This window comes from Periplaneta americana, chromosome 7 (genome assembly GCF_040183065.1).
Source record: "Periplaneta americana isolate PAMFEO1 chromosome 7, P.americana_PAMFEO1_priV1, whole genome shotgun sequence".
NCBI lineage: Eukaryota > Metazoa > Arthropoda > Insecta > Blattodea > Blattidae > Periplaneta > Periplaneta americana.
Window position 1 is genome coordinate 18,822,343 of NC_091123.1, and position 12,611 is coordinate 18,834,953.

General features: G+C 33.8%; 1 protein-coding gene across 6 annotated transcripts in view; it reads right to left on the reverse strand.

The window, feature by feature from the left end:
* Positions 1–12,611, reverse strand: part of LOC138702941 (uncharacterized) — a 257,644-nt gene that overhangs the window by 93,851 nt on the left and 151,182 nt on the right. The window contains exon 7 of one of the 6 annotated variants that reach the window (XM_069830357.1): positions 1,741–1,879. The exons of the other annotated variants lie outside the window; for them this stretch is intronic. Coding sequence (XP_069686458.1) covers positions 1,741–1,879 — 139 coding nt within the window. The remainder of the gene's footprint in view (positions 1–1,740; positions 1,880–12,611) is intronic. 6 annotated transcript variants of the gene reach the window in all.

Consider the following 12,611-nt stretch of genomic DNA (forward strand, 5'->3'; position numbering starts at 1 on the left):
CAGATACTTCAGAGCTCGCGTTTGAGCTAAAAAAATATATGGAACCTAGGTGTGTGTCACTCACTGATCAATCTTTATTGTAACTCTGTATCAATATTTCTATCAAATCTTACGATTTCCAAAAAATGATGGACAAAGTTACAATAAAATTACAAGCTGTTGTTTCATAAACATGTATAGTCTCGTAAAAGTACTAAATATGATAATCTAACTAATAAAAAAAAAAACTTAGAAATAAATTTTCTTCCAATCTCAAAACAACAACACAATAATGTACCAACTCTCAGCAACAGGTGATTGAATCCAGCACATATGTACATAAAATGTTGCAAAAAGGCAGCAAAAACATGTCCTTCCCTCCATACCGATGCTACAACACCAGTTAATACTTGGGTAAATCAACTCATATACAGAATGTTACAACAGACTTCATACATGAACTAGGGACATGTTCCTGTGAAGGAAACAACATGTTCAGGTATGTTGTTTCCAAAAACACCTTGGATTTCGAATAATATGCCCTTTTTGAATCTTGCGTACACTACTTTTAACACTTGAATATAAGTAATTGATTAACTAGTGGACTTACTCGTGTTAATTATGTAAGTCTGTGTGGCTTACAGCTGTTTCAGTGCTTCATCACACCATCTTCAGAGCCTACTAGAGCTCGGCGTCATCTCGAACTTTTCTGCCTGTTATGTGGGTGCGTTGACTCCACTATTCAACACCTTTCAACAATCAAACGCACCCACATAACAGGCAGAGAAGTTCGAGATGACGCCGAGATTTAGTAGGCTCTGAAGATGGTGTGATGATGCACCGAAACAGCTGCAAGCTGCACAGACTTACATAATTAACACGAGTAAGTCCACTAGTTAATCAATTACTAATATGCCCTTTGTATACAAAAACAAGTCTGTTATAAAATTTCAAGGATACATACGTGACTAAATGATGAAAAATGTTTACACAGACACGTGTTCTCGAATGTACAATTCTTAAAGACAGTGTATTTGTATGCAAGAAAAATTAAGTTCTAATTGTAGATGTTAAATGTTATGTTTTATTTAACGACGCTCGCAACTGCAGAGGTTATATCAGCGTCGCCAGATGTACCGGTCCACACCTGTGGAGTAACGGTCAGCGCGTCTGGCTGCGAAACCAGGTGGCCCGGGTTCGAATCCCGGTCGGGGCAAGTTACCTGGTTGAGGTTTTTTCCGGGGTTTTCCCTCAACCCAATACGAGCAAATGCTGGGTAACTTTCGGTGTTGGGCCCCGGACTCATTTCACCGGCATTATCACCTTCATATCATTCAGACGCTAAATAACCTAGATGTTGATACAGCGTCGTAAAATAACCCAATAAAATAAAAAAAAAAAAAACAGATGTACCGGAATTTTGTCCTGCAGGAGTTCTTTTATATGCCAGTAAATCTACTGACATAAGCCCGTCGCATTTAAGCACACTTAAATTAATTGTAGATAATAAGAAATAAACATAATATGAAAGGTACTTAAATGTCTTAAAAGGATGTAGTGTTTTGTTTTTGTTTATTTTCTTCCCAAGAACACGTCCCTAGCTCCTGTACAGAGTTGAAACAACACCCTGTATATGTACATGTACACATGATATGCATAAATTCAAGGCAACATGAATTTGCAGTATAACTTCACTGTTTTTCTATTAGTTAATTCAACTATTACTACTCCTCCTCAGATAAAGCATAGTTATTAGCTTACACTTAAAGCCATCTCCCACCAGTGACGTTTAGTACCATGACCACAAATGCATGGATAGGAAGTGCACTCTCTCAACACAACATCCATTCTGGTAATATTTAGCTCCTTATAATTAAGTAAGGAAAACAGCAACGCCCTCCTAGAAATAAAAACAAAAGAATAGCATGTGCATCCTAATCTGTGTGATTGTAACATCCAAGAAATGAATGCTAGTGCCAATACTGAAAGAAGAGGTGTTATGTATAGTTACAGGTCATATATTCAATTTCTTATTTCAGTTTTCTCTAATCTCATTCCAATGGCTGGTCAGATATTAAAGTCTGTACTATGTCTGCGAGAGAATATAATACAATACTGGTCGACAATTAAAATTATTGTAGTAGATATAAGTGTTAATTTTAAGTAACAACACTGGGTTACCCACGTCAATGTAATTTTATATGTAATATATTTAAGAACTTGTAAATAATTCAAATAATTGTAGTAGATATGTGTCAATTTTAAGTAGCAAGACTGGGTTACCCACGTCAATGTAATTTTATATGCAATATATTTAAGAACTTGTAAATAATTCAAATTATTGTAGTAGGTATAAGTGTTAACTTAAGTAGCAAGACTGGGTTACCCACGTCAATGTAATTTTATATGTAATATATAAGAACTTGTAAATAATTCAAATTATTGTAGTAGATATAAGTGTTAATTTTAAGTAGCAAGACAGGGTTACCCACGTCAAATGAATTCTCATTCTAATAATAATATAAACTCAGGCTATAACTATAACCCTAATGTACTTTCGGGTAAAATAGGGTTCAAGAAATTGTATATTCAAAATAATGGTCGACAAGTCAGCCATTTCCTATAGGCTGGTGATAAGAAAGTAAAAATAAAAAAAAAAAAAAAAATTGGTAAAACAATGGCTGGTTAAATGGAAGTACACTGATAAAACTTGCACCAATATTTCTTTGACCACCACAAATTCCGATTGAAGTTGCCGGAATTTGAATCCAGGTCTGTGACATGGAGATCAAAATTTGTACACTTATACACAAATATATCATTGTCTTCATGTTTGTTTTAATAACAAATTTAAGCTGGATGGTATGCAAGTTCTGTATCTTTACATATCAGAGAATTTTTTTTTTTGTATAAATACTGTAACCTAAACTAATTTTCTTTCCTTTCTCTTTTATACTATACTTACAATAGGCCTATGCCTATCCTGCTTGGATGATCACCTGACTAGATTATTTTTTATTTCGCGGTTTTCCCCATCTATCAGAAGAATGTTGGGTAATTCCATCACGAATTCTAGGTCTAGAGTTGCTAACCTTCCTGATTTTAACGGATAATCCCGATTTTCGTATTTATTTCTCTTTTCCCGTGCCATGCAACAGAGGGGACATGTTTTTCTCGACAGTCATTCAATATCAATAATGAAAGCTTTTAATATCCTCGAGGATATGTTTCCAAAGCTCAAATTCAGAATTAATGATAAATTTGTTGGTTCAAATAAAGCAGCATTTGCAACAAGCTACTACTATTCGAGAAAAAACACAAAATTCTTAACGATTTCTTTAACTTCTTTAAAAGATATATTGAATTATTTTGGAAAGTATTTTGACACTGATGGATGTGTTCTAAAAGCTCCAAAATTTACTCTAGAATCATTCTGGCATTATTTTCATGACCTGAAATGTGCAGATGTTGAAGATTCACAACTGAAGAAACTTTGATGAAATATATGAAGAATGCGAAAGTTTTTGCTCAGGAGAAAAGGCAATGTCGGTGTCTGATGGGCAGAAGTACTGAAACTTATAAAATCTCCGGAAACGAAAAACATTTCAAGACTTAGACTGTCTTCTGTTTTAGTATCATAGTATCATGTAAGTCTTCTCTTTAATTAATGCTAAATGGAAAGACTGCATAAATAGATACATAGTACGACTAATCAAATCTCGCCTTCAGGTCACTATTAATTTAGCATGGCCAAATCTGTAGAAAATATTAAGTTTTGTCACATGTATAATGTAATGCAAGGATTGATTGTATGTTTACGTTGTTGTGTCTCAAACATACATTAATTTACCGAACTAGAGGTGTTATTCCACATGTCCATATAATTTTGCAAAGTTCGGGCTTAAGATATCATCATAAAAAATGTTATGCCTAAAAGTCTTCCCGACATTTACTTTCAAAACTTAGCAACCCTACCTTAATCTCATCTTATTGTCATCAATTTTACCGACACTAAATAAATTCGTAGTTGATACAGGGTCATTAAATAACTGATTAAAAATTCCTATATCAATAATGAAGCAATACAAATTCTTAGCATGGTTTCTTTCCAAAGACAACTAAAACCTGGGATCTCATGTTCTATTTTAATGTCAAATAAAATATTTAAAATATGATAAAAGTTTAAAGCTTAAAAAAAACTCAAAACTTCATAGTGTTGAAATACTGCTAAAAAAGTCAATATACTTTGAATATGCAGCAGGGCCATTCCAAAGTTCGAAGACTGCTGATGACGAAGTAAACAAACTTCGAAACAGACGGAAGGCACATCCAAGGTAATATTACCTTTTTTTAACATTTAAGTTTTAAACTTTTATCATATTTTAAATATTTAAATGTGTTATAAAGTGGATGGATATCAAGAATCAGATAAAAGACTTTGAAAGGCTTCAGGGAAATTCAATGGATAACTCTTAGTCATCTGATAATCCATTTTGAATCTTGCGTACACTACTTTTAACACTTGAATATAAGTAATTGATTAACTAGCGGACTTACTCGTGTTAATTATGTAAGTCTGTGCGGCTTACAGCTGTTTTGGTGCTTCATCACACCATCCTCAGAGCCTACTAGATCTCGGCGTCATCTCGAACTTCTCTGCCTGTTGTGTGGGTGCGTTTGATTGTTGAAAAGTCAACAAAAGTTTGATTCAACAATCAAACGCACCCACACAACAGGCAGAGAAGTTCGAGATGACGCCGAGATCTGGTAGGCTCTGAGGATGGTGTGATGAAGCACTGAAACAACTGTAAGCCGCACAGACTTACATAATTAACACAATTAAGTCCGCTAGTTAATCAATTACTCATCTCATAATGTTTCCTGTTCTACAGAAAGATATCTCTGTGGACCAATATGTCGTTGAGAATGGAGGTCTCTAAAAACAACATACCATGAGGATGCAGTGACCTTTGATGAAAGACAGGAAGCAAAATAGAAAACAGAGCGGGAACAATAAATTGATATGTTATAGTGCATCCTGGCCTGGAGAGAGGATGGGTCATAAAGAAATAAAAATAAAACGCAATGCAGAAACTATAATAAAATCCTTACCATTACCATTTAGAGTGAAATGTTGTAAACTAATTTGCAAATTCTGCATAAACACTGAAAGATCTATCTTCCAAACAAACACAAGGAATTTACATTATGTAAATGTGTAGGAAATCACATTTATCAGCATTCTACTAAACGTTTTTAAACTCGTGATATGAGAAAATAATTATCAGTTAGAAATTATAATAAATTAGGAAAATAATGACAGTAGGCCTACAACTTGAATACGCCCTATTGTCACGAGATGTTTTATCTTTTTCTTATCTTATATTAAAAGACATTAAGTAGGATGGACTCTCAGAGGAAGTGGTTGTGGTCTTCTTAAATTATCTTCAGAGACTTGAGGAAAACCCTAATTAACCACAACAGCCTCTGAGACTGAGACTTTTACGTACAAAATAAATATTTCTTTTGTCTTACAGACCAACAGCAATACAAAGGCACGAACCAAGTCTACAGATACTACAGGAAATGAAATAGTAGGTATATGAATGAAAGTAAGAAAATGCTCTTTTTATTGGTACAGAACAATACTGTGATATTAGTAGAGTAAGTGAAGATTATTTTGAAAAAAGAACCATAGTCCAAAAAATGAAAATTTGAGATACTAAGCATATAATGAGTGTATTGTAGTGGCCATCTACTGAATTAGTTGTTAGGGGGAAAAAAAAAACACTATAGACCTATATTATAGGAGTGGAAATTTTCAGTGGTTTTCATAAAATAACCAGTCCAAAGACTTTTCTGTGAAAATAGTCATTGTCCAGCCAGGACAATGGCAGTATTTACAAATATTCCATTCATATCATCTTGAAACATTTATCCATACAATTTTAAAATGTAGTAGATTGGCAGTATTGCTTCTTATGTACGCACCAAAGCCAACTCAGAGAAAAACACTTTAAAACGTGAATTGTTGTACTGTATTAGTTAAGGAGTCATCTTTAGGTGTAGAAGTAACCCCTTGGAAGAAATGTAAGCAACGGACGGAGAAGAAACAGGATATAATAAAGAAAAATGAGATTAACGGAGAGGCACACTTCAGCCACAACAGAGTATTTTTTCTTAAAACAACCATTATCCACAATTACCTACATTTACACATGTATTTCTATGAGGCAATTTAAGTTAAGTTTCTACACCGCCTTAAGAAATGATATGATGAATTTCGTACTTGAATTGTCAACACCACCCATGTCAGATAGTTTTTTTGTTTCTTCTGAAAATTTATGTTTTTGGACTACGGTTGTTTTTCCAAAAAAACCTTCAATTATTATAATAACAGTATGCAAATAGACCAGAGTACCTACATCAAAGAAGGCAGAAGAAAATTCCTGGTCAAAAGAGCTCTTGACTAGCTCTTGCATTTGGAAAAGGACAGGCACCAGATGAAACAGAGGTACTGGTACTGGACTAACAACTGACCAAGATTAGTTCACAGACCATTTGTAGCGAATGGGTTTGTATCATGATAATCTCAACTGCCCAATACATAAGCAGAGAGAAAACATTGTCACATATTTTTCTGAGGTGTGAGGGCCTCCAGAGCAAAATGAGGATACTGTCTGGAATCCATTTAACAGAAAGAAGTACAAAATACTATCACTGGTTATCAAGATTCTACAATTTAGCCAAGGAATACAATTGGGATACCAACATTAGAGATCAAGAGAAATACAAGAAGCGAAAATATTAAGTATATGAGGTTTCACAACCTCACATTCTCAACTCTAATCTATTGCAATCTTTTTAAGCTCTTCTGCAGCTGCAAATTGGATAATCAGAATGTACTTTTACATCTTTGAAAAAAGTGACCTATTCATATTTAAGTGTGTATCTTAGCCTAAGGTACACTTGAGACATGGAGAGAAAATTTGCCTATATACCCAAAATAATTACACAATAATTTTATTAAGAATTTACAAGAAAAAATTTCATACATTACATACCACAATATTATAAGCAGACACTTGAAAAGCAGAACAATTTTTCAATCCTTGTGCTCAAAAGTAAACGTAATCCTTTAATGACTCAATTGCTCTTGCTTATTTTCATTATACTACTGGGTTCAAAAAGTTCCCAGAATTTTACTACCATTTTTCGTATTAATACATAACAAGGGATATTATACATTTGTTTTGTTGGTAACATTCATGATGTCATTTCCTTAAAGTTTGTTGATAATGGCGATTGTTGGTTTTGAGTTGTAGGCAATTGTTTATCATAGTGTTTTGCTTGTTCGTCGCATTTTGTAATTATGTCCACAGAGCAAAGTACAAACATCAAGTTCTGTGTTTTGTTACACAAAACTCCTGCAGAGATATTAAGATTGTTGGAAGAAGCATATGGCGAAGCAGCAATGAAAAAACTAAAGTGTATGCTGGCATAAACGCTTTTCTGGTGGCCGCGATATGTACGCAGCGGCCGACCAACAACTGCAACAAATGAAGCAATCGCTCAGTGTGTGCGTAATGTTGTGAGGGACGACCGACGTAAAACCATAAAAGAGATAGCAGCAGAGGTCGGAATATCAGTCGGAGGTGTACACAATGTTCTTCACAAGCACCTCAACATGCATTACGTGTCTCAGAAGTTAGTTCCGAAAATGTTGTCGGCAGAACAGAAAGAAACAAGAATGACTCTTGCTGGGGACATGATCAGTATGGCTGATGAAGATGGTGATTTCTTAAACAAAATTATTGCTGGTGATGAAACTTGGTGCCACTTGTACGACCCAGTCCCTAAACGACAGTCATCTAAGTGGAAATCGAAAACATCTCCTCGGAAGCAAAAATTTCCTAGGGACACTTCCAAAGGCAAAGTTATGTTGGAAGTTTTCTTCGACTCTCAGGGTCTCATCCACCATGAGTTCATTCCAGAAGGTCGTACTGTAACGAAAGAATTGTACGTAGAAATCCTCCGTCGCCTCCGGGACACAGTGAGAAGGAAACGTCCAGAAAAGTGGGTAGAAAACAACTGGTTCCTTATGCATGACAATGCACCTGCTCATCGCCCAATTATTGTAAAGAATTTTCTTGCCAGGCACAACATAACTGCTTTGGATCACCCACCATACTCTCCTGATCTCTCACCCCCTGATTACTTTCTGTTTCCCCGTCTGAAAAGTCATCTGAAAGGACGGAGATTCAATGCTGAAGAGGTTATCGCAAACGCGACGAGAGCACTAAGACGGGTTTCACAAAATGGCTTCCAGGCCTGCTTCCAGGAACTCTACACGCGTTGGCAAAAGTGTGTTGTTCCGTAAGGCAACTATTTTGAAGGGAATGCTGTAGAATAGTGTTTAAGGTACGTTGTTTCTATGATACTAGCAAATTCCGGGAACTTTTTGAACCTAGTATGTAAAAGCATAATCCGGTCTAGCAAATCAGCTTTTATAGTTGGGAGATCAATGTGCTGACCACATATTACCCTGTTCTGATCAAACTATCACCCACATCTGCGGAGGTAAAGTGGGAATGAGACTGCGATTGGCTGGTAGACCTTGGCTCTATTGGGCCTGTTGTGCCATGACATTAATTTAATTTAATTTTAAATGTTCCTAGAACAATACCTCACACACTTAGGCATATATATGCACCCAAAGTTAAGAATCAGCGATCTGATCAAATCTGGTACTGAACCTGCAACCATCCAGCAGTCAGTCGCTCCACTGATCACATGTCACGATCCAGATAAATTGAAAACAAGTGTTGAACAATAATTGTATTTCTCTGTAGTGTCTATACTGATTAACAGTAACAGGCCGATGGGAAGTGACAGAAGTGTTGAAGAGGAACTAAAAGAAAGTGCACTGTTAAATGAGGACCACTGATTACCTCATCTGGGAACGTTGCAAATGGAAACATGACCCTTTAATAAATTCATGACACGTTACAGGGTTTGAAGAGTACACTTCAACACATCTAAGTTACAGGTGTAAACAGTCAGTCTTTTTTTAAAAAATGCATTTTTAGAACAATGCTGCCATTAGGTTTTTGGCTATACATCAGCTACAATTTGTGCTAATCAGCTGAGTTAACTGAGTGGATTACATAACGTAATAATATGCAGGAGGTTCTAGGATAAAATTCATATTAATCCCTTTCCTTATTTCCTTTATGTTTAATAGTTTTTACTGAACAATAATCTCATTATGCCATTATATTTGTGTTTCATGTTGATTCACACAGATTTAATCCCTATTCTTCAATTTACCAAACAGCTATAGTAACAGTATAGCATATGCCAGCATAGGTATGTCAAATAAAAAAGAATATAACTACAATAATTGTAAAAACAATAAATTAGTTTCGCAAACATTCAGTTCTATTATCATGTTGCAATTGGTTTGCACAGAAAAAGCATTATTTATAACTCCAAAAATAAGAAATTTGATTTTGTTTATAAATTTTATGGTTTAAATAATTTTGCACAAATTCACACAAGATGGCTAGTCAACGGTATATTATCTGTTATTTTAATTTCATTAAAATATCATGTTTTCCATTAGTGACTTCCCATTCTAGTGTTAGTTCTACTCAAACTACGCTTATACCATAAATTAACAAATAAAAGCAAATTAAATTGTGAGAAAACTGTATACAGCAACACTACACACAAAACCTATTAATTTCCACCATAACCTGTGCACTAAATTACAAGTGCCACTAACACTGACACAATACTGTAACCAAGTCTCTTCAATTGAAGGAAAAACTACAAGAATTTGCCAGTTGATGTTTATACCGAAGTCAATATAATATCTATTCAAAATAAAACTAGTCTGAAATTCATTTAGCATTACTTTTAAACACAGAGACTTTCCAGAGGTGAAAGGATGGTACGAGAAAACATTGAACACTAACAGAATTAAATACTGGATGTGTCACTGCGAAATTTGTAGCTCATCCATTCCAACAACAGAAAACAATACATTACTTTTAGATTTAGGGTTAGGTATTTGGGTATTGAAAATGCCACCCAATAGTTGAAAAGCCTTGGTTTGTATTGTATTTTACATTAATATCAGACAAAAGAATATATAAATATATAATGTTAAAAAATGCTACTATGTTATCAATCACATGCGCTATCAAGAGAAAAAACTACTGAAATATAAAATTGAAGATAAAGTGTGTAACTTCAAATACATATATTATAAATAAAGTAAGCCAACTCCCAAACCAAAATTACTGACTCAAATGAGGACAATACTTGTTCTCTGGAAATTATGCTGCATAATTAAATACTATAACAATTATTGTCTGATGAGAAATACATATTTTCTCACAATAAAATTATGTTGAATTAAAAAAAGACAAACAATAAGGTATGCATTAATTCTGAAAACAAAATAAATCCTAGATATTTTTTCTTATTTGTTATGTAGCAAACCAGAAATCTCTAATGTTTCCACATTTATAATTTAAAATCTTAAACAACATCTTTATACGAATTAAGTCAGTATTAAAGACATTTTGTAATCACAATTTCGAATATATTAAATAAGTACTTCGCAATTACATGGGAAACTGGAATTTTGAATAGTGAACCAATATAAAATTAAATTTACTACACATTAACTGTGTATATTCTCCTGGGAGTGGCTTACTTTCGAGTAAATATAACAAAATAACATTTATATATGCACTGCGAACTTCAAAGCATTTGGACTTCATATTTAATAAAGGTGAAAATATTTACAATTTCATTGTTCATATTTGTGTATCATGACATGCAAATGTCCGCATGTTTGAAATATCAGTAACATATACCAATGCACAAAATGAAACAGATAAAGCTTCAAACACAGTCTTTAGCACATACACTTAATGGTCACTTTATTAGGAAAAGTATTAATATGTATCAAGACACACTTACAAAAATAATGATATTGCCACACATTTTAATAATAATAATAATAATAATAATAATAATAATAATAATAATAATAATAATAATAAAAGCTGTTTAATTTCACGCTGTTGATGACAAGAATAAAAAAAAAAACTGAATTAAAATATTAATGAATGTGGTGCCTTTTTTAAAAATCTTATATAAATGAGTGATAGAGCGGTACTACCTCAAATTGTGCATTAAGGGACACGATAACTATTGCTTTATTTAGTTTATTTTTTACTTTAAAACTAGTAACTAAATGGTATATAGCTGCTGCCATATAAGAAGGTTCAAGCTGTGTCCTGCTCATCAAGTTGTGGTTGCAGACAGTACAAACAAAATATTTCACCAAGTACAAATATAGTACTACAAGCAATAGTTTTATTTCCATATCTTATAAACTTTATAATTCTTTACCATTGCATATAAGAAACACGTCATATTTCACTTTCAGAAGGATGGTGAGAAGGACTTTGATGGCAAATCCAATCTACAGTGTCAATGATTTTAGCAATATTACGTTTTAGATACTATTTGTTTTAACCTCATGTAATTGACAAATCTATACAAATCTGTACATTTAAACCTGATTTTATACTATTTCTTTTAGAACTTTTAACCTGTTTTTGTGATTATCTGGTGATTGTATATTTATTTTTTTATTCTTACATTTATTCACATTGTAGTAGCCATGTATTATATATATCTACTTTGACGTTGTCTATGGCTGTAAATCGCTGGATGACATTAAATTCATCTATCTATCTATCTACTATAAACAAGCTGCTCTCAGCAAAGGTGTCAGTGTCAACTGTTCACTGCCCATGTATTCAATCGAGCAATACAATTAATTATATAGTCTCTAGACACACACCTTCATCTCAAACAGCCGAAATAACTAAAATGATCTCTCAATTAATATCACTCAATAAAAGAATTGTATTCCAATGGATACCATCCCATTGTGGAATCCTGGGAAATGAGAATGCGGATGCTTTAGCAAAGAAGGGCAGCACTGCTACTTACAGACCTGTTACTAAATCTACGTATTACTCTGTGAAAAGATTTATTAAATCTACATACTTAGACTTCAACAAACAAAATTTGATAACACAATCTCAAGGGGAAAAAATGGAACTCTCTGCATCATAATCCACAGTTAATTCCCGATTTACCACGCAAATCGTCTGTAGCTGCATTTAGATTGGCAACAGGCCATGACTGTTTGGTCAAGCACCTGCATAGAACAGGAATATATCAATCCCCTAACTGCCCATTGTGCAATTCAAACCAAGAAATGGATTCGGAACACCTCAAAATCTGTGCTTCAGTGGCTGACCATGACAATATCTTTGAAAAATATTGGAGTGCAAAAGGTCAAATAACTCTATTGTCAAACGACTGGCATTAGAAAACAACAACATACAGCTCTGTAAGATACGATATATATGCGACCGGTGTTATCATTAAGTTAACATATACTTGTATGATAAATACTGGATTAGTAAGCAACCATTTTTATAAGCTGGCATGCTTAACCGGCATAACCATGAGGCATCTTATATCCATGATAGCAACAATGACGACGAGATGAACATAAATATTATTCATTTATTTAT